Consider the following 23972-nt stretch of genomic DNA (forward strand, 5'->3'; position numbering starts at 1 on the left):
AAACTTTACATCATAAAATAGTGTTCATGTTATACAAATTTTATATATATATATATATATATATATATATATATATATATATATATATATATCGGGAGTTTAAATGTCTTCTTTTAACCTGCATACGCATTAACAAATGAAGACATCATCACTGCATGTGAAAGTAGAAACTAAAGTTAGCCCACTCCACCACCACCACCCTTTTCCCCCCGTTATTCACACACTCACGCCAACTGAAAACCCCACCCTTCTTTTCCCTACCCAATAAGTGTACCTATAAGCTGAGATTACTCACAAATGATTGAAATTCGAACGCTCAGATATTCCCTCCCCCCTCCCTCCTCCGACGCTTTCGTTTCCGCCAATGTAGACACAAAGAGAATCTTGTAGAACTAGGTCTAGATCGTGACTTCAATCTTTTGTAGACTGATTTTAGAAGAACTAAAGAAATGTGGATCTTGGTTTTCTCAGGCACAGACTTTATCATCGCAGTTTTTGATCTCTTGAAAACATCTTACCCCCCTCCCCACCATAGGATGCAGGGTAATGCATGCAACGTCGACTTCCCAGCCCACGCCCTCTGCTACAGCTCATTATACTTGTCTGCACTGATGTTGTGAAATATTTGCTGACGGGGATTGAAAATTTGCCCGAATTTTAGGCGTCTGTGCATTTTACAGTAAAACACACTCAAAGATTCCTATTGGCAAACACACACGTTCTCTGAAGAAACAAAACTTTCTGCAAAGTGTTCATTTGAACCATAACAAAGGGGGGGGGGTGGAAATGTGAACACACGAAAAACATAAAATAAAATACTTAAAAAAAAACTTTTACGAAGTGTAGTTGTTGCAATTAGTTTGGATCAGTCTTGTTCTTACATTTATAATAGATCTAGACCAACAACGATAAATATGTTCGATTAGAAATATTTTGACCAATTGTTTCTGTTTAGCGCGATTTCATGCTTTTAGCTTTCTCTATGCTCTATGATGTATGATCCTATCACTTTTATGGATCAGTTGGAACAGGGGGGTGGGGGGGAGGGGAAGCGATATCTGGGTGAATTTTACCGTAATCACTTTTTAAAAGCATTTATTTAAAACAAATAACATAAGGGGGAACGACCTGAATTCGAAGCCATGGCTCAAGCCGACATTGTAACCACTCTGCTAGTAAGGTGCTTATAAAAATAAAAGATTGTATTGTTTGTTTCAAAGCTACTTTAAAGGGGCGGCCTATTAAGAGAACTAATTCAGATTATACCACCACTTCAGTCAAGTACAATTTATTTCCCTTGTTTGAAATACCAAACAAAATAATTAATTACCAATTATCACAGTTAAAGATATCACAGTTAAAGAGCTTGACTGTCACTGTTTGTAAGTTTCTCTTTTGTTAGTTGACCTCGTTGTTGATCTTGGCCGTATTCGTCAGGGGTACTGAAATCTTGTAACTGTGATGCCGAGGATTATTTAGAGCAGCGATGCCCAAACTACGGCCCGCGGGCCATATCCGGCCCGCCTAAACATCGGCACAAAGAGAAGAAAATTTTTTTAAAGTTTGAAAAATGTATTTTCCCTACGTTAGGACTCACATTTTTTCTTTGATAAATTTCATTCCAATCCATGTTATTCTATTTTTCATATTATTATTTTTTTTAAATGAACACGATGTATATTTGTCTCGGTGACAAGTGTTGACAGTCGTTTGAGGTTCTTGTATAATTCCGCTGCTGCCTTGAGCTAGTCGTGTTCTTAACATTTTGTGTGTAACACAGGGGCATCAATTCTGGATCATTTTTGGTAACATTCTTTTTTATCAAAGAGATTGGTAGTACCATTTAATATTTGTTGATTACTGAAATAGATTCTGAATGTAGAAACTTCCGGGAAAGGTGGACACATCTTTGCTTTTGTGGAACGTGATATTAAGCCAACATGATTTGTACAGAAAATTTAAAGCGATGCAGACAATTGATTTCTTCGACGTGTTGTATGAAGAAACTTTCGAATTTCTAAAATTAAGTGTTAAGGCTGATCACAATGTTTACAAGCACTTCTATGAGCAGACCTATCTAATTACGTGTGTAAGAAGGCCAAGTAGTGCTACAGGTTTCTAATAAAACTATTTAAAATGGTTTATTCTCTATTTAATTTTTTATATTCGATGATGTGGCCCGCGACACAGATTTCGGAAATTAGGACGGCCCGCCGGCCGAAGAAGGCTGGGCATCACTGCTATAGAGTATATCTCTAGTCTAGATCTAAATACTATCTTAGAGATTCAATAAATGAAGATCGTTTTTAAATCAAATACTGAACTTTAATTCAAAACGTGTAATAACTATATATACAAAATGTATAGAAATAAAACTGTATCGTGAATAGCTTTGTTTCAAAGTTGGAAATCCATAAAGGTTGTCACGTGATACATTTTTTTTTCATTGTTTTATCAATATTATCACGTGGCTTAATGTTGTTAGTTTACGATTGGTGAATGAGGTCCATACTAAAAATTGTTGTTGTTGTTTTTTTTTGTAAAGAAAGTAAATGATACTCATTGTTACACGTCCATCTACAGCCACACTCACACAGGCCAGCCTCCACCCACACTCTAGCCATATTCGCATATACCTCTATCTCACTAACACATACCAGCCTTCAACCACATTCGCCAACAAGCCAACCTACACCTACATTCGAACACGCCAACCTCCCACTTCTCAAAGACATCAACCTTTCCCCAAACCGGCACACAGATAGTCGTATTCACATGCATATTACCTGTCTTAAAATTGACCACATCTTTCCCCTTTTATTTATTTCATATCTATGCGTACCTCTCTACACCCAGATAAACCCAGCAATGCAAGATAATGACGCCATCCCGAGGATTCCAGTTTGAAAAGACACATTCTTATGTTACATTCCGATTCTTAAATTCCACAACATCCCTTAACTTTCTTCCTCCACGCGGCCCAAAACCATTTTCTCTCCTTCTTTCCATGTCGGTTTCCGCCCATGAAAAGCACGCTCTAAACCCAAAATGGGTCATTCATTGGAAGAATTAAATCTATGTGTGAACACGACTCCTTGAGGTGAACGATCTGAAGGTCGAGATCACACAGACCCAACATTCAGACCTGCTGTCGAGACGCTCAAGAAATTATGTTTCAAAATATATTTAAAAAAAAAAAAACAACCAATAACACACACATACCCACACCCACACCCACAACCTTGTCTTCAAGGACACAACACTATAGTCTCTCTTGTCCTCAATCTCACTCTCACCCAAACGGCTGTTACTCTCCGCCCCGGGGTCTGCCACTACCCTGACTTCCTCCTCCCTTCCCCATCCCGAACACATTGACCCTTATTCCTCTCCCCTCTCCCGGAAGCGGTATTTTAATTTTTCCCTCCACGTATCTGAAATATGTTCGTCTGCCGCGGCCGGCCGTTAACTATTGGCTGCCTGGGATGGTTTTGTCTTTATGGTTAAGATGACCCGGCGTTGAACAAAAGAATAAAAAAAAAGCTGTTATGTTAAGTATCTGTTCCGTGGTGGTATTGTTGTTTACCTAGTCTTAGATGGGGGTGTAGGAGGGTACACGGGTGCAGTCTATATGGAATAGTAACACTCATTTAGGTCTACTGCCGCAATGGAAATCAATGCGAATGGCGCAGACTATTCCGATTTTATGCTTGACCCTGTGTTCTACAGCCTGAGGCATATGTCGGTGCATATAAAACTTTTCTTTTTTAACCTAGTCTTAAACCCCCCAGGTAAAAACAAAACATAAATCCCCCCCCTACCTTTAATTATTATTATTATGATTATTATTATTAGTATAAAGCTAATATCAACTCACTCGTTCTCACGTCTTACAGACCTGTGACGTGGCAACGAGCTATTGGTCTTAACTGCCCACAGGTTGTGACGTGAAAAGTGAAAGGTCAGTGTTCAGGCCTTCTATAACGATGGGTCTCGCCTCAACACTAACCTGTGACGTCGCAACCTGTGGGCAATTTGGAACTGTCGCCTCGTCGTCAGGCCATATCTAACGATTGGACTCTCCACAGTGCAGTGAGGTACAACTCTAGACTTTTTTTTTTTTTTTTTTTCCTTTTGGCGACCGTTGACATGCATGTTTTGACCAACAAAGGTTGCCCACCATCACTCGAGTGCAACGTCTGGAATATTTTTTTTTTTTTTTTTACATTTGTTCAATTCATGACTATATTGAAGTTTTTGTTTTCTGAATCTAGAATTTGTGTGACTCACTAATACAGACGCTTCCAAAAGGTCACAAAATATCAAAGTGGCGAAGTGTTTATAACTGTGCAACACGCCTTGACTAATTGTCTACCACACCATTAGCCTGTTGTTCGATTTAGTCAGAAATCAAAAAAACTTTTGAAATCATTGGTTTGATTAAGGCGTGATATAATTGACCTATGCGCTGAATAGTTTCAACTTTTTCAAAGTTCTCGCTTAGAACACCACAATATACAAACAAACTTCGCATCCACAACGATAACCGTTTTTCAAGATATTTCTCTGCCACGTCATCCCAGTCGTTGCGTCGTGCTCATTTAAGTCCTTTGCACCGCTGTGCACCAGCGATGAACTGGAAACTTACAGAGCAATGAAATTTAACAACGAGACTCGTACGTGGGAACAGACAGTGCGCTAATAACCTAAAAAAACGCAGACAACTGTAGGATTCTCCATGTTGTACTTGCGACCAAATATTTATGCTTGAAGGCGTTGTTCTCTGTTTGATGTTTTTGTTGATGACTCTATGGATTATTAAGTCAAAGACTTTTTATTAATGTAATAAGTTTTTTTTTTAGGGGGGGGGGAACGGAGCGAGGTAATGGTGGTCAATTAATTAATGTGGCTAATGTGTCTATCCCATTCCCCCACTCCCAATACCCACCACGCTCACTAAACGTAAATAGGATTTTGTTTCTATTCCAAATAAGATGAGGAGACTCGGACTCTATGACCCCCCAACAACCTTAGAGGCACGCAGAGCTGAACTGTGAATGACATTTTATGTAAATTTCTGCAGTGTGGCCTGCCTCCATTCCGATGGTAAGTACGTATGTTCCCCAGGTCCGCTCCAGTTACGTAATGCAGATTATCGAAATCGTTTTAAAATGTAATTTATATATATAAATATATATATTGAAAAATAAATGCTGAGTTGACATTATTATATCCCTTTCCCCCCCCCCCCTTATTTTATTAATTTTTCAATGCACACTTCCGATTCTCCTGTCAGAATATCTTGACTTTAACTGGAGACTGTATCGAAATACTCATTAACCGCCCCTTCCCTTTTTTCTACACATGATCTCTGAATTCAGTCTGAAAATTAGGTCATATCGACCGACAAAAAAACAAAAACAAAACTTTGTTCTGAGATTATGCAAACAACAACAGATGGTGTGATCAATACTATGTATACCAACACTGAAATACATATCACAAACAACACATACACACATAGGCGCTAACACACACACACACACACAGACTCAGGTATATAGCACACGCCATTGTAGGCAAACATCAAGTTTCAACACCGATCGTATTGACGGGTAACCCTTGAGAGAAAGTAATCGAACGTGGTACAGGGAGGGAAGGGTAACTGAGTATCGATCCGACAATAAAACAATAACGATACATACTTTTCAATGCACTCACTGATCACGTGGCCAGCGACCTTGGTTTGAGGGAATCGATAGAAAATGAAGTTATTATTATTAGGGTATACAAAACACGCAGATTAAGTTTCATCATTTAAAAAATAACAACATTATATCACACTGACCTTAAACTATACATTTATTTCTGTGTGACAATTCGTACAAATAGAACGGATAGGCGTGTCTGTTTTCATAAACATTAGAAATATAGGTCAGGCGCATAGACAAGAGAACTAAAATAGACAGACAATGGCATTGTCTGAGTAACTTGTTATATAAAAAGTAGGTCACTGCTGGATTAGCGTAGAAATGTAAAATTCCGCACTATTCTTTAATTTTCTGACTTATTGGTAATAATCTAAGTGATAAAAAAAAGTTCCTCTTTCAGACCATGTGATCTATAGGGCAGATGATGTAAAGGTCATCTGTTTCTGTGGCCTATGGATAACGAGGGTGTCAAGTGGCCAGCACAACGACCAACAGCCTTTACTTTTCCCCAACTAACGTCAGGTACCCATTATAGCTGGGTGGACTCAGAGTCGCCCATTATGATGATATTACCTCGCAAACCCCCCTCCCCCATTTTATTCTTCCTTGTATATTTTATGTAAATAAATATCCATCAATTCTTTAAAGTTTTTTGTATCTTTCTCCATTATTGTTTGTTTTGTTGCGTGCCTGCTTCCCGATATATCTCTGATGGCCCAGTGTGTGGCAAGCTCAAAATAATCATCCCCTAGACTCTAGACACTAAACAAGCCACTCATACACGTCATACACGAGGGCCGTCACAACAGGCCAAAAATAACCCTATTGTATTGAACCCTTTACATTTTGAATATGATGTATTCTTCATGAAAATAGGCTAAGTAGTCTTTTGTAGGGCGCACACTATGAAACTAGTTTTAAGGGATCAGCCACGTTGCCCCATAGTTGTTTAGATATACCCTTTTACCTTTACCTATCCCTGAGATCGTTGGACTATGGGATACTAGGGAAGATTTGTCAACCGACTTTCTCCAGTCTTCTCTGTCTTTTGCCTTAGTTAGAACCTCTTTCAATGGCCGGCCTGTCTATTCTTTTATGTTGTCTTCCCGTCGCTTTCTCTGTCAGTCTCTTCTTCTTTTTCCTGGTACTGTTCCCTGAAGGAAGGTCTTTGCGAGCCATAGATTTTTTTTTTTTTTTACTATAGTTAGCGGATCATCATGGGGTCCAATCGCTTCAGTAACCCTGTCTCTAAACTTTTTGGTTTGTGATGCTGCCTTGAAATGTGATACCTAGGATCCTTCTGTAGCATTTTAATTCAATTCTATTGTTTACATATATAAGTGCATTTAGAGAAATATATTCTGTAAATAATAAGGGATACAGAGTGATTCGATTTTTTAATTGGACGACCAAACAGATAATCAGACAGCAAAACGGACTGATAGGTGGATGAATGAATGGCAGGAATGATGATGGATGGATGAACAGATAGATAGGAAGTGTTTGTGTGGAAGCATTGTACTAAACAACCTAACACTCACCATATGTGTCGCTCATTGTTTCTAAAAGTACTTTCTCATATCCACTTACCCTTTAATCTAACCGCCTCTAAAGCCCGCTCGACAGAAAGCTATTCATAACCTGATACATTTCCTGCTATAGTTTCATTGTCCTCCCTTCTATCTAATTAAAACAGTAATAACCCACGCCTGTGTTGTGCGCTTCGGGGAGGGCCCGTAGAAAATGGCTGTTTTGGCTCCCTGTGACTGAGAAGTTATAATGCACACGTGGAAGAACATATTGTTATTCTTATTGTTTGTTATTGGAATTTCGGGACATTTTACTTACGCCATGAAGAGATGTCCAAAAGATTCTCACTGTAACATGAGTACAACTTAAAACTATTTAGCTTTAAGGTTTTGTTGGTAGGAACAGTTTAATCTAGGAAATTTAGGCACTGGAAATCTAGGCACAGGAAATTAAGGCACCCGGAAATTGATGAAAATGCAGTTATAAATTGTTATAGTTTCTATTTTTGATAACGTCTTCAAAAGTCCATATCCTAAGGATAAAATATACATTAAACTTTTTTTATCATGTTCAAAATTAAGGTCGCTATTAAAGAGTGCCTTAATTTCCGGTGCCTAATTTTTTTGCCTTGTAAAAAAATTGCCTAATTTACCGGTACCTAAATTTCCGGGTGCCTAACTTTCCGGGTGCATAAATTTCCGGTTGAATAAATTTCCGTGTGCCTAAATATCCGTTGCCTAAATTTCCAGACACCAGGAACAGTTATACATGAGTGTATCTCATCGAGACCAAACTTTACAGAAGGCCACAACACTGATCTGCGAAGTCGCATCTCGTGGGTAGTTTAGACCAATAGTTCGTTGCCACGTCACAGCTTGCGACGTTGCAGTGTTCAGACCTTCTCTAACGATTGGTCTTGATGTAATGAATCACTGCCCTCAGTTACTGTGCAGAGGGACAGAAATAGCTCTAAGAATACAAAAGAGATTCGGACAATAGTTTTCTAGTTTGTTTTCCAATGGCTTTTGTTAAGTTGATCCGACATGATATACTACATACTCTGTGCGTAATGGACATGTGGGGGTTAGTGGGGGCTGGTGGGAGAATGGACATGTGGGGGTTAGTGGGGGCTGGTGGGAGAATGGACATGTGGGGGTTAGTGGGGGCTGGTGGGAGAATGGACATGTGGGGGTTAGTGGGGGCTGGTGGGAGAATGGACATGTGGGGGTTAGTGGGGGCTGGTGGGAGAATGGACATGTGGGGGTTAGTGGGGGCTGGTGGGAGAATGGACATGTTGGGGTTAGTGGGGGCTGGTGGGAGAATGGACATGTGGGGGTTAGTGGGGGCTGGTGGGAGAATGGACATGTGGGGGTTAGTGGGGGCTGGTGGGAGAATGGACATGTGGGGGTTAGTGGGGGCTGGTGGGAGAATGGACATGTGGGGGTTAGTGGGGGCTGGTGGGAGAATGGACATGTGGGGGTTAGTGGGGGCTGGTGGGAGAATGGACATGTGGGGGTTAGTGGGGGCTGATGGGAGAATGGACATGTGGGGGTTAGTGGGGGCTGGTGGGAGAATGGACATGTGGGGGTTAGTGGGGGCTGGTGGGAGAATGGACATGTGGGGGGTTAGTGGGGGCTGGTGGGAGAATGGACATTTGGGGGTTAGTGGGGCTGGTGGGAGAATGGACATGTGGGGGTTAGTGGGGCTGGTGGGAGAATGGACATAAGGGGGTTAGTGGGGCTGGTGGGAGAATGGACATGTGGGGGTTAGTAAGGCTGGTGAGAGAATGGACATGTGGGGGTTAGTGGGGCTGGTGGGAGAATGGGCATGTGGGGGTTGGTGGGGCTGGTGCGAGGGTAGGAGTATCTGTAAAAAAAATTTCCATGCTGTCTTTATATACAAGTCAGCTAAAGTCAGGATTCGAACTCAGGCCCCCTTGATAGATAGCTTGGGTGGCTTACGCATCCTAAAGTTCACCAATTTTTGAAGAAATAACTGAACTTACAAACATGATCCATGACAATTTAATAGTAGACGTACAGACTGTGACGTGGCAACGAGCTATTGGTCTAAACTGCCCATTGGTTGTGATGTAAGTCCTAGACATTGGACCAAACTCCGTTGCATCTCTCTCTCTCTACAATGTCAACAATGTCCTTCTAAATCTAGTTCCTAGCAGTGCACAACATAGAGCGCACTTTATACATTACATTGAATGGTGATGTGCAGAGTTATAACTATGTGTTTATAATACTGAAAACGTCATGCCTAAAACCCAGGGGCGGACTGGGTATCAAAATCGGGCCGGGCATTACCTTAATAAACCCCGGCCCACAAATGGCATGTCATATATTTTCGGTGGGGGGGGGGGGTAAACCCCCTCCGCAATTTTATATATATATATATATATATATATATATATATATATATATATATATATATATATATATATATATATATATATATATATATAATATTAGTGTGTGTATATGTAATTAATCTTCATTACATTCTTATCTTACATTCTTTTAAACGTTTTTTCTACTCTAGAATACTCTCTTCCTATAATAAGTGAAAGGTAGTACACACCGCCAAGGGACAGCTACAATTAGGAAGTCTGGGGGAGCGCCGAAAGCTTCCCCAGTGGGGTCCGGGGCGAAGCCCCGGATTTGAGCATTATTGCCGTTATTTTAAGCTTTAAAAAATGCATATTCTGAGGTATCTACAGTGCAATTAGCCAGCTACTCTTCCGATAAAAAAATAAAAAATAAATCTTCTATTCACTGGAGTCCAGCGACTGGTAGAAAATGGTAAAATGCTTTAGTTTTGTATTGGAAAAAAAGGGGGTGGGGACCACTTTTGGCTACGCTCATGAAATTTGGTGACTCTTTTTTGCTTAAGTTGGCTGCACTGGGGGCAGTAAGTAAGGTTTCCCTTTCAGACAATGAGATCTGAGGCCAGTGATGGTTTGAATTCCTCCCCTCTCGGCTACGCCCATGTGATTTATCATAGGTGTGAGCCTAATTCTATTCAAAATATATAAAGTTTGATAACGCATCGAAAACTGGATGTATGCTTTCGTAGGCTTACATAATGTATTCTATTTATATATCTACATGTATGTAGTCTGAAAGCTATAAACACTACAATAGCAGCCTTAATGAGTTTCAAACTTTTTGGTATTACTTATAGATTACAGACGTTTCTTCAAAAAAAATAAAATAATTAGGTCCTACGCATTTTATGTCAATCTAGTCATGCATGTTGATCTGTGACTTAAAATATGCTAAATCATTGGTTTTCCTGCCTGACAACCCATTCCTTTAAAGCGGTATCTCCACAAATACAAAACTAGGGGTCTATCGAGCCGTCATCCTGCTCTACATTGCTCCATGCCTCAGAAACATGGATAGTGTACAGTTAACATGCAAAGAAACTGAATCACTTCCACATGACATGTCTGTGAAAAATACTGAATGTCAAATGTCAAGATAAAATGCCAGATACTGAAGACCTTCAAAAACAAAGCATCCACACACCCTGATGCAGTCCCAGCTGCGATCGGCAGGACACGTATGCAGAATGGAAGACCACCGCATCCCTAAACGACTTGTATGGCCAACTAAGCGAAGTAAAGCACTCTTAAGGTGGTCAAAGAAAACGCTTCAGGGACACCTTCAAAGCTTCTCTGAAGGCGTTCAGCATAGACCCATCCACCTGGGAGACAGAGGCACGTGACAGAGCATCATGACGTCGCGCTGTGAAAACCGGCGCACAGGTTGCTGAGGAAAAGAGAACAAAGCTGGCAGAAGAAAAAACGCCAGAGAAGAAAAGCAAGGCCAATGACACTAGCTCCAGCTGGAATAACCTGCCTAGTGTGCGGCTGAACATTCCGGTCTCACCAGTCACACGAGAAGACATAAAACCCCAGTGCAAAGCCCTCAGCCCCCTGGATGACAAAGTGGTCATAATCGAACTACGATAGACGAACTATATATATTCCTTTAAAAGATAAGAGAAAGCAGAACGGTTAAAGAGGTACTTCTAAATGTGAAAAGCTCTTGCTTCGTCCTAGTAAGGCTAGTACATTCTCAAAATCGAGATTTGAATATATTATTTAAAATATAAATGATTCTAAATCTCCTTTCATTAAATATCGGATGTGACAGCGCTATATAATAGTATATAAATTATTGTAATTATTGTAATAATTTTCATCATCTATGACTTCATACTAAGCATAAGTTTGCCGTTAATCACAACAGTATAAAATTGATTTAGATCTAGATTTATGTTTTAATTAAATAATATATTTTTTTTGTAAGCCTTAAGTGTAGTATTTTTGATCTATGTTATTACAAAAAAAAAAAAAAACAACAAGAAGAAAATTACTTTTTCTTTTCAAATCGCAGATAGTAGAACTTAATACCCATATTGAGCTATGAATAAGTTGAGTGGTTTGCAATTTCGCGGCTGTGTGTATGTGTTTTGTTAAAGACCTAATTGTCTCCCCTTTTGCCGCATTATATCAATGTTTTCTAACTTATCCTCTCCCATCCCTCTTTTTCGTTAACTTTCATGGAACCATCAAAAAACGGGTGAGGGAAGGAGCAAAACAAAAATAGGAGAGCCATCAAAGGCCCATGCCGACCAGCAAAATGATCAGGCCAAACACAATCTCGAAGACATCAAAGTAGTGTTGAAGGCCATGCCGCTCGTGCATAGCAGAAAGTACGGTCTAACGCAGTGATGCCCAACCTGATTCGACCCGCGGGCCATTTTTATTTCCTACACTCGTGTCGCGGGCCACATGAAAAAAAAAAGTAGGCCTAAGAAAACGATATTAACTTGAAACCCGTAGATCCCATGCTTCATTAATTAATGGGATATTTGAAATGTATATTTTTTTCCCCGCGTCAGAAGATGGCTTTATTTCTCTACTTAAAATATCAGCAAGATTGGGATTCATCCCTCTACTTAGAATATGAGCAACATTGTAGCTAGCTTTACAACCGAGTCATTTTCCTGTCTCTTTTTGGTAAATATTCCCATCAATCCTCCAATTTCTAGGCTTAGTTTAATAATCTTTTATTCGCGGCTAAAACCAAGAATGCCGTCATATTTGTTTCATAATGTCGTTTATATGTTGTTGTTTTATTTTAAATAGCCACACTTTCTCTATAAAACAAGTATGTTGGCCTATTATCATGTTCCACAAAAAAAGTAAAGAACCGTGTCACTTTTCCTGGTAGAAAACGTACATTCTACACTCAGATACCTATTTCATAAACGCACAAATGTTAAATGTCATGGAACTTATCATCAGGAGAAAATTGAGGGCCCTAACCCCCTTTACGTAAGTAAAGATACATTTTTACAATTTGTTTTTTGGAAAAAGGGGGGGGGGTTTCTACACCTTGTGCCGACATTTCGGCGGGCCGGATGGACTCACGTCGCGGGCCGGATCTTGCCCGCGGGCCGTACTTTGGGCATCACTGGTCTAACGTTTTACTAATGATAATACTTACAGTGTATAGTGTAATTCTTAAAATTATATTCTTGTTGAATTTCAAACAAAATTAATAGTAATAATAATTAAAAAAAACAAAAAAACAAACAAACAAGAAAACATGTTCGGGCCTTTGTGTCTTGTTGCTGTCACTTTTTTTTTTTTAAAGTTGTCTGCATTTAATTTTTTTTCTTTGGTCGCTACCAGACCGGCCCATTTGGTACCGGCCCACCGGGCATTTGCTCGTTTGCCCATATAGCCAGTCCGCCCCTGCTAAAACCCGTGGGCCAAATCCAGCAAATCTAAACGTCTGTTAACAGTGCATAATGAGACCTCGGTGTAGTCTATCTCACTGGAAATGATAATTTTTCGCTTTTATGCGTGCTCATGTGTCGGAAGTTTATGGTGCTCCAGACTCTCAAATGTTGGGAAGCACCATATTGAGCCAATTAATCTTCAGAAAAAAATAGATGTAATTCTAAACAAAGACAAATATATTAAAAATTAATATCACAGTTTTAAAATATGTTGTTTTGTTTTACAAATGCGTTTTTCTGATTGACATCGTGTCTATAAAAGCTTAGCTCAGTCTGCCTTTGGAATATTTACAAATATATCCACACAATGTGTTTGAACTGAGCCAGCACGTTTCTGTAAGGAATACACCCCACACGGTGTAAGGGTCATCGACCATCTAGAGAGGGACGTCTTTGTTTGAACTTGATGAATGGAGGAGAAAGCTCGTGTGAGCCAGGTCAGTCTCTCACAGTATCTCACAGTAGCTCACAGTTAATTTTTTTTTTGTTTTACTTTTTTTTATGAATGAAAGTCCAATCACGCTTTCGGCAACTGATCACCAAGTCGTAAAGATGTGTACACAGATGACGACAATGGTGCAGGTTGCAGCCACGAAGAAAGTAGCACAAGGTTGTTTTGGGGGGATGAGCACATCACCACTGCGACAAACAACCTGACACCCCACCCACGCACTACGCTCGCCACAGCTGCTGCTAAAGTGACACAGATTTGTTGGTCATGCACTTTTTTTTAAAAGCTAAAACGTTGGCGGCACTTGACCATTATTTTGACCAATAGATAAATTAACATCTTGACTGAGCCTTTAGCTGAAATTTAGACGTATGAAATTGCAAAAAAAAAATATATGCTTGGGGAAAACATGACTAAGAGAGACATTGAGACTGACTTTGATCAAACACGCACGCGAGGACAAATATTGAAAGACAACCAACGAAAGAAAGACTGGATTTGTAAAGAATGACAAAAATAAAAAAAGATTTAAAGAGACAAAGAAAAAGAGAGTTGAAATAAATATTATATATATATGTATATATAGAGAGAGACAAAGAGAGAGAGAGAGAGAGAGAGAGACAGAGAGAGAGAGAAGAGAGAGAGAGAAAGAAGAGAGAGAAATGGAGGTATAAGAGAGAAAGAAAAATGAGATCGAAAAAAAAAAAGAGAGAAAAAAAAATAATTAAAAAGTTAAGAAGCGAGGGGTAAAAAAACCAACATAGGCAAGTGATCTAGTTTATGTAGAGACAATAAATTGATCTGACACACCTGGAAGGCTCGAGGTCAATGCTCTACTATATTGAAATCGTACCTGTCTCTGACCCACACTTCTTTATTTCTTCCACCACTCCCTGGTCATACGGTATATATATATATATATATATATATATATATATATATATATATATATATATATATATATATATAAATATAAAATAATATATATATATCTTCTTTCAGTTGACCAAAGTAAATAGAACAATCACAACTTCAAAATATCAACGTATAAACCTACATTATTCTACTCCCCATTTGGGTCGGACAAATCATCAACATCTTCACTATATTAAAGAAGAATGTAAAGAATAACAGAATAATTTCTTGTAATGTACTTTGTAATTATCATTCTCTGCTCTGACTCACTACTCTAAAGCTTTTTATACATGTATACAATGTTTAGCCTTTTTTTTAAAGCCGTCATAATTTTAAAAGAAATCAGAGATAATTGAACATTTGTTAACACCACGATATAGTAATCAGTGGCGTAACCACCATGGCGCGAAGGGGCTCACTGCGCTTGAGCCCATGACTCATGACCAGCTGGGGTGCCACGTGAGTACTTAGAATGACACCAAAGTGAAAATAAAAGTGTACTTTTGTGAAAACCGATTTTTAAAAAGGTCGCTTGATTCTGTGGAGAAGTTCTACAAAAATTAACTTTTAAGACTCGCAGAGAGTCATAACTTAATCAAACCTGGCGTTTTTCTTCTGCCAGCGTGGTTCTCTTTTCCTCATCAACCTGTGCGCCAGTTTTCACAGCGCGACGCCATGCTGCCCTGTCATGTGCCTCTGTCTCCCAGGTGGCTTGGTCTATGCTGAACTCCTTCTGCGAAGCTTTGAGGGTGTCCCTGAAGCGCTTTCTTTGACCACCTTGCGAGCGCTTTCCTTCGCTTAGTTGGCCATACAAGAGTCATTTAGGGATGCGGTGGTCTTCCATTCTGCAGACGTGTCCTGCCCATCGCAGCTGAGACTGCATCAGGATTGTATGGATGCTTTGGAGACCCGCTCTTCGAAGGACTTCAGTATCTGGTATTTTGTCTTGCCATTTGACATTCAGTATTTTTCTTAGACATGTCATGTGGAAGTGATTCAGCTTCTTTGCATGTTTTCTGTACACAGTCCACTTTTCTGAGGCATAGAGCAATGTAGGGAGGATGACGGCTCGATAGACCCCTAGCTTTGTATTTGTAGTGATATAATTACGTACACACAAAAAAAAGTACGATCTTGCACTGGCATTGGAATGTCTTTTGATAAATGTACCAATACATTCAGATTGCTCAATGTTTTGTCACACACTCAATTTGTCGTATTGTGGGGCCCACCGAGATATTCTTGAACCCGGGCCCATGAGTGCCTTGCTACGCCACTGATACTAACACGATTATTATTAGTTACATATTAGTATTTCAAACATGGCAGGGACGAAACTACAGACCGGACTCAGATGGACACAGTTTGTAAGCTTGGTTCAAAAGTGATGGTTACCTCTCACCTGTATATTTATTGCAACAAGGATCTATTTAATTTCCTGAAACTAAATCGAAGACTTGATAGATTCGTCTTCATTTAGCCAGTTTTTGACAAGTATGAGTTTGTAGATACCAATAAGGAATCGGTGGCCATTTTTTCTGTGGCTCTTTTTTCAAACACTGGTAGATAGGCCAGGTAGATAGGCCTGCTAGATAGGCCTGGTTGATAGATAGGTCTACATGATAGAACGATTCCTGAAAATCAGTAGGCCAATAGAGACATGAAAAACTGTAGCCGAAAATCAACTACAGCGAAGCAAGATAAGAACTGTCCCGAAATAAATTGTCAAGGATTTCAACCAAAAGGCCTGGACATTCCATGGTTAGTCCCATGTCTGCTGGTAGAAAGCCCAGTCCTTTCCTCTCAGCCCCCACCCCCTGCCCTCCCAAAGAAAAAAAAAGATTGGGACCAGAACATTAAAATTTGACATCATTAGGACACCACTTTTAGAGATTGAGCTATTTTTATTTATTTAGATGTTCTTTGATTTAGGCGAGCCTCGATCTAGTTCATCTTACATATAGAATAAAGGTTAATATATAGACCACTTTGGGAATCACTGATCTGGTTAATCTTATATATAATATATAGAATAGCCTATAGTTTAATATATATACCACTTTGGGTATCATCGATTTCGTTCATCTTATTATAGAATATAGGTTAATATATAGAACACTTTGGGAATCACTAATCTAGTTCATCTTATATACATAATATAGGTTAATATATAGAACACTTTGGGAATCACTAATCTGGTTCATCTTATATACATAATATAGGTTAATATATAGAACACTTTGGGAATCACTGATCTAGTTCATCTTATATACATAATATAGGTTAATATATAGAACACTTTGGGAATCACTAATCTAGTTCATGTTATATACATAATATAGGTTAATATATAGAACACTTTGGGAATCACTAGTCTAGTTCATCTTATATACATAATATAGGTTAATATATAGAACACTTTGGGAATCACTAATCTAGTTCATGTTATATACATAATATAGGTTAATATATAGAACACTTTGGGAATCACTAATCTAGTTCATGTTATATACATAATATAGGTTAATATATAGAACACTTTGGGAATCACTAATCTAGTTCATCTTATATACATAATATAGGTTAATATATAGCCCCATTCAGACCCACTCCTTTCCCTTATGCGAGCTCTTTGCCATGACTAATGAACGGCAGTTTAAAAATGATGACCAAATCGCCTTCTCGTACTCCTGGTTCGGGCTGACCTGATAGTCTGCACTTAAAGAGCCCTCACGTACATGCAAGGTCAATGACCTTACCAACCCAAGGCCGCGCCGCCATTGGCGCGATTTTAAGTGTTTCATGAAGTGTGTGTGTTTGTGCGGAGCGTTGCAGACGTGACTATATGTGTTTGTGTTTTTTTGAATTACATGTGCATGCGTATGTCTAGCTATGGAGGCACATCATTCGATCAATTAAGTGTGTGAATCAGATTGGAGTTAAGTTGAGGCGATGGGTGGGGAGGGGCGTGCGGTGTATTAAAATTTAGTTTTTTTTTGGGGAGGACGGGAGGAGGGTACTGTGTGTGCGGTGGTTGCTGAAATGAGATTTTTCAAGGACTTAAATGTCAAATCCAGGCACCTCATAAAGAAATGGGTTAAACCTTTAGGGGCGTGTCCTGAGGGAGGTGGGACTTAATGGGTTTACTCAGCACCAAACAATGAGCAACTAAATATGCTATATAATTTTACACTGGAAGACAAAACAAGAGCTCAACACTCAGTGTAAAAAAAAAAACAACTAATGTACTGGGAAAATAATAATAATAATAGTAATAATAATAATCTTTATTATCCGTAAGGAAATTTGTTATACAATTTGTTCATTACACCAGACAAAAGATTGTAACTATAAAAAACCAAAATGTACATTCACACCTGACTCAGTCATAATTTACATGCGAAAAATTAATATCAGATTGTCTCTATTTAATGATTTGATTTGGACAAGAACTGAAAGATTGAATAACACCCTCTGGACACTTTCAGTCCGAGTGTCTCAAGGTCATCTGTCGTCACCAAGAAGTACACTGAAGCCAATAGATCATAAAGTGATGTGTGTGTGTGTGTCTGGGTGCAGTGGCGTAGCATCCATGGCACAAAGGGGTTAAATGAATCAGGGCCCATAACCACCAGGGCCCTGTTATTGAAAGTCGTTGATTTGAAGCACTAAACTGCTGGTAGACAACTAAACTGCTGGTAGACAACTAAACTGCTGGTAGACAACTAAACTGCTGGTAGACAACTAAACTGCTGTAGGCGTTATGTATTTTAACTAATAAAACTTGTAATAACTTGAGTAACTTCTTTGTGAAAACTAGTAAAAACAACTTTTATTATAATGTAGACAAAATCAGGTTGCCATAAAATAAAACCAATGGACTAGACTTTAGTCATAATAATTTTTTTTAACAAAATCTAACTCACTGCATAAACACAACCTTAGCATTATACAGTCTGGAGTCGTCTCTCCTAAGACCAATGATGACAATGCCCACCTATCTTGCATCCTTCAGAACCAATCTCTCAAGTCTACCCACCGTCATCATAGAAACACACACACACACACACACTCCATAACTTTTTGAGCATTCAATAACCAAAATGTGTTGACTGTAAAAAAGAAATGCTTGTTAATGTTAAACAAGAGACGATGGAAAAGCACAACATAAATACAAACATAATTAAAATCACTCAGAACATTAACAAACAGGCCACTACTTCAACAAAAAACATTGAGGATTGGTTTAAAACCCTAGTTAAGTGAGACAAGGCCGCCTAAATTCATAAACACTTTTCTTCACTATCTTCATTGATAAGATAATGGAGGATGCTCTAGAAGGTTACGAAGGTTCTGTAAGCATTGGCGGAAAAAGACATATGTGGTCTGGCAAGGACAGAAGAAGTGCTGGCTGATGTAGTAATGTGCTAAGACAAGTCTTACACAGCATATGGTATATACATCAAGACGAAAAAATGCACTTTATGACCAATAGCCGACAGGGTTGTAAAATGAACATCATTGTCAGATGCTAATTGCTGGCAAGTATCAGTAGTTTTAAATACCACGGAGCTATTGCTTGAGACGTAGGAACCCAAACCTGAACTACTGGCAGAAATTTCACAGCTCACAGCAACACTTGGGAAGCTCATAACAATTTAGACAAAGGCAGAGCCTTGACATTAAAATCAGTCTGGTGCGATCTTTGCTCATGGCCACATCCTTGTATGCTTTCCAATCTTGGAGGCTAACTGCAGAACTAGAGAGGAGGATCCTAGCAATGGAATTGAGATGCTACAGAAGCATTCTATGTTATCACCCACAAACAGCGCATCACAAATGAGGAGATTAGGAATATGATCACGATGGACATTGGGCGTTACGATGACCTTCTGACCGCTGTCACGAAAAACGAACAAAAAACTTTATGGTCATATTATAGGGTCCTCGGGGCTTGCAATTACCTTCCTCCAGGGAACAGTATCAGGAAAGGGAAGAAGAGGCAGACAAAATAAAGGGAGGGAACAAAAAGATAACATTATGGAATGGCCAGGCCTGTTACTGAAGGAGGAAAGATAACATTATGGAATGGCCAGGCCTGTTACTGAAGGAGGAAAGATAACATTATGGAATGGCCAGGCCTGTTACTGAAGGAGGAAAGATACATTATGGAATGGCCAGGCCTGTTACTGAAGAAGGAAAGATAACATCTTAGTTTTGAACCATGACCCATGAGTACCTTGCTACGCCACTGTGTATGAGTGAGTGTCTAAGTGTCGTTTGCATTTTGCATCTTTATTGTTATTGTTATAGTAGTTATACTGAGTTGGACAATTATAGTCAAACTTAATTTCCTTTTGTTTGGATCTATACAATTATATTATCTTATCTTACTTAAAAACATTGAGAGAATTGAGTCTGAAATTAATTTTTTATTTTTCAGACTTTATTTCAATAATCTACAAAAATTGTTTGTTTCATAGTTTTGCTCCTAATACAATAAAAAAAAATAATTTCTATTTTTTGAGTTAAGAGTTCTTGAAAAAACACGTCACAAATAGGTTTCAAGGATTATATTGAAAAGCTTTATGACTAAAAAAAAACCTTGACCCCCTAAAACTGTTTACTAAGAAAAATATCCGAATCAGAGCTGGTACAATTAATTAGCAATACAACAAAGCAAGGGTCAGGGAACTTATATATTAAAACCTTTTTTTTTTTCATCAGAATGTTCATTTCTCAATTTTATCCGTTAAGCCTTTCCATTTTCTCTCGTCGTCTGCAGTGTCTCTCTAAAAGGTCGACCTGTTTTCTACTTCCATTCGTTGAAGGCTGTATTAAAACAAAAACAAAAACCTTCACATTGTCTTTGTATTTCTTGTAATTTATTTGTTTGTTTGTCTGGTATTAGCCTTGAACAGAATTAGCCTGAGGGTTATTGAACTTGAACCCACACACACACACACATACTCAACACAAAACACACGGGCGTATATCTTGAAACCCACAGACACCAACTAAATACAGGACACAAACACATATACGTTAAAAAAATGTCATGGTGGGAGGTTGTTGAAGGTCATGTTCTAAAGTAATATCTTCGCGTTTTCAAATGTGACCAATCAATAGAAGGAAACAGGTCGTTGGACCAGGAGAGGGGAGGATGAAGAGGCTGGCTGACTCCCCCCCCCCCCAAGCCGTGTCCTTGATGCAAAAGAGGATTTACGTTAACAAGTGGACAATGACTTATGTATAAGTGTTCTCTCTTCCTTAGTGCCATTAGAGCATGGAATGGTTTGCCTGAATCAGCCAGGAAAAAAAATTAGTTACAAGTGTTCGTTCTTCCCTAGTGCCTTTAGAGCATGAAACGGGTTGCCTGAATCAGCCAGGAAAAAACAATGAATTAGTAGTTTCGGATTAACATGCACGACTAGATTAACATATGAATACGTTACGCGTAGGACGTAATTGTGTCGCTTTTTTATTTGAAAAAAAAAACGTCTGTAAGTTATAAGATAATATAAACAGTACCATCATCAAATATGACAAGACGACTATTGCTCTTTATTCATGTTTATATAATGACAATGTCTTCGAGTCCGAGAATGCAGTGCAGTGTTTCACTTGACTACGCCAACCCAGTTGTAACCATATTGTCCCATGTCCATAGAATGAACTGTCATTGTCTGAAAGATACAAACAGCTTGATACAGACCACAATATTGAGTGACTGATTTATTTTTTTTTTAATTTACTTTGACAGATTTGATTTCCTCTCTAAGTGATACAAATAGTTAAGTTTCAATTCGTAGCAATCTCCAAGATACATACAAGGACCAACACGTTGCCATTAGTCACCAAAGGTTAATCAACTGTTTTCTCTCTCTCTCTGTCTCTCTCCCTCTTTCTATCTCTGTCTCTCTTTCGATCTCTTTCTCCGTAACACACACACTCTCTCTCTGTCTGTCTCTCTCTCTCTTTTTCTCTCTCTCTCTTACATGTGATCGTTAATTAAACAAAATATTAATACTTTAAAAAAAAAAGATCTTATATTAATTTGGGTTGTTATATAATTTTATTTTCTCTTGGTTCTATTTTATTTTTTTTTTATTTTTTTTTTTTTGCCTTTACCCATTTTGTTGTTCTGAAATATCAAACAGATTATTCTCCCTTTGTGTAAGATCGGCCTGACATTCATGTCTGGTTTGAATACAATAAGAAAAAAATGATTGAATATAACAATTGAGCCAGTTACAGCGGCGACTCTGTATTTTGGAAGTTTTGAATTTAAACATTTGTTTTTGGTTTAGTTTTTATCTCTATGTTCTCTTCACTAATAAAAGGTGAGGAAAAGAAATTTTAAAGATTTTTTTTGTAATATGTTAAATACAAAAACAAAAAAAAATAGTTTATAAATTTGTTTCATTTCTTGTACGCCGATGATGATCAATCATTGTTTTGAAAGCCGTCTGCTGATCACCCTTGCTTTACCCAAATATAAGTTGTTTTTTTTCCCCTCACAGAGCAGAGCGCTGATTGGCTGGAATCTCGTTCAAGTAGGCTAATGCAAATTTCCAATCTGCTGCAATAACATTTTTTTTTTCAATTGAAACTAATTTTAAAGCATATTTTTCTAGGTCTGTAACCCAGACTTGATTTAATCACTATGTCTAGTACGTCACAGAAGTAGGTCATGTCTGCTTTTGTACCTTTAGTTTAAACCCTTGTGTTATTATTGCTTTATATTTTATAGTTGTTAAAAAGGGTTGACTTCTAATGTGGCAAACATCTTCTTCACCCCCCTACCACAATTAAACTAAAGCAACACATTGTTTCTGTTCAATTATTTTTATGTTTATTATTTTGCGTCTATGTTTTTTTTGTTTTGTTTTTATTGTTACTTGGAAACACTTTGTCGTCAGGATGTGACGTAACAAAATAATATTCTTCTTGTCATCTTCACCTTGATATGTTCCTCAGTCTGTGGAACCATTGGGGCACCACACGTGATCTGCCGAACGTCTATGGCTGTCTGATCAAGCAGTATACGCGCTGGGCTGTCATTCGGTCGTCACGATGGTCCCGGGTTCATGAATGGTATTTATCAGACAGTTATAAAACAGAAACAATTTATTCGTTATTGCCGTCGTATCTTACACTTTTAGAAAGATTATGTTAATGCTGATTAATAGAAATGTAAATGAAACTTATGTGAGCAGTTAATTGTTTATGTTTACCATATAAACGAAATGGCCGGACTTTAGTGGCTTTAGGCTTCCTCTTCAAATGTTGTTATTAAATTTAAACAGTTGAAATACATTGTTTATATACCGGTATATACGTATATAGATGCAGTCTTCATCAAATATTTATTATAATTTTTTTTTATAGTAAAAGTATTGTAACTATAATACTAGTACAACATGTATTTTGAACTGAGGTCATTAGGTTCAGAAGTGAAACACAGTTTGGGAAACACTGGTTTAGGTATGTCAAGCTCATTGCAAACTTCAACCAGATCATGCGACGATTCTCATTTCTATAATCTACTTGCACCTCCCTGGAGGTTGCACAGTCATACGTGAAGAGACAGAGCTGAGAAGACGGTTGACCACAGAGTCTCCTCCATCTTACAACGCATTTTGACTGTTGGGAAACCCTGAAAGATTTCACTGTTAACATAGCCAGACTTTTTTTTTTTATTAACATTTCTGCCAAAGACTACTTCTTGGAGGAAGAGAAATTCAAACAGTATTGATACAGGTGTGACTATACTGACCTTAGTGACATGAAAGAGGGCACATTCATGACAGACTGACAATCTCTCGAGTCAGGACTGGACACAACAGAATGAGACAACATATGTACCGGAAGCTCAAAATTGAAACCAGTGAAATCTGCCCATGTGGAGTGTCACCAGAGAATACTAACCATATCTTTCAAAGCTGCATTCTTTACCAAGAGGCCCGAACAAGACACTGGCCCCAAAACACCCCAATAGAAAGAAAACTATATGGAGAGCTCCCTGATTTGCAAACCACTGTGCAGTTCATCTCATGTATTGGTCTAGTCATCTGAACGTTCCAACATAACAATGAGAACGAGGAAGGAGAAGAACAAAATTACTAATTTACTGTACTAATTAATTGTTGATAGTAAAATTGTATTAAGACAGTAGAAGTTTATATTTGAATGCTTAATAAGTTTGGATTACGTAGATATTTCTATACAAAGGCTTCTAATTTATTCAGAAAGTTTGTTGCTGTAAGTTGCTTTATATTGAGTGTTTCCATTGAGATGATGTGACCAGAGTGTGAGTAGGACGTGGCGTGCGGTTAAAGGAAAAAAAAAACAGAAAGTAAATACTAATTTTACCGAACTAGACCAACCTGGGATTTAAACTGAGGTCCTTAGGTTCAGATTCGAAGCACTAAACCACTATGCCACCACGCTGCACAATTTCAACAACACCCTCTCATTAGTTCTCTCAATGTTGAAAACTATTTTTTTTTCCAAGTTTCTTTTTGATACGCCGCCAGACA

The 23972-nt window shown here is 38.4% G+C and overlaps 1 protein-coding gene across 1 annotated transcript in view; it reads right to left on the reverse strand.

Moving 5' to 3' along the window:
* Positions 1 to 23972, reverse strand: part of LOC129922542 (uncharacterized) — a 70862-nt gene that overhangs the window by 41281 nt on the left and 5609 nt on the right. Inside the window, exon 2 of the mRNA XM_056009175.1 lies at positions 8298 to 8836. Within this exon, the coding sequence (XP_055865150.1) occupies positions 8298 to 8836 (539 nt within the window). The remainder of the gene's footprint in view (positions 1 to 8297; positions 8837 to 23972) is intronic.

Source organism: Biomphalaria glabrata, chromosome 13, assembly GCF_947242115.1.
Source record: "Biomphalaria glabrata chromosome 13, xgBioGlab47.1, whole genome shotgun sequence".
NCBI lineage: Eukaryota > Metazoa > Mollusca > Gastropoda > Planorbidae > Biomphalaria > Biomphalaria glabrata.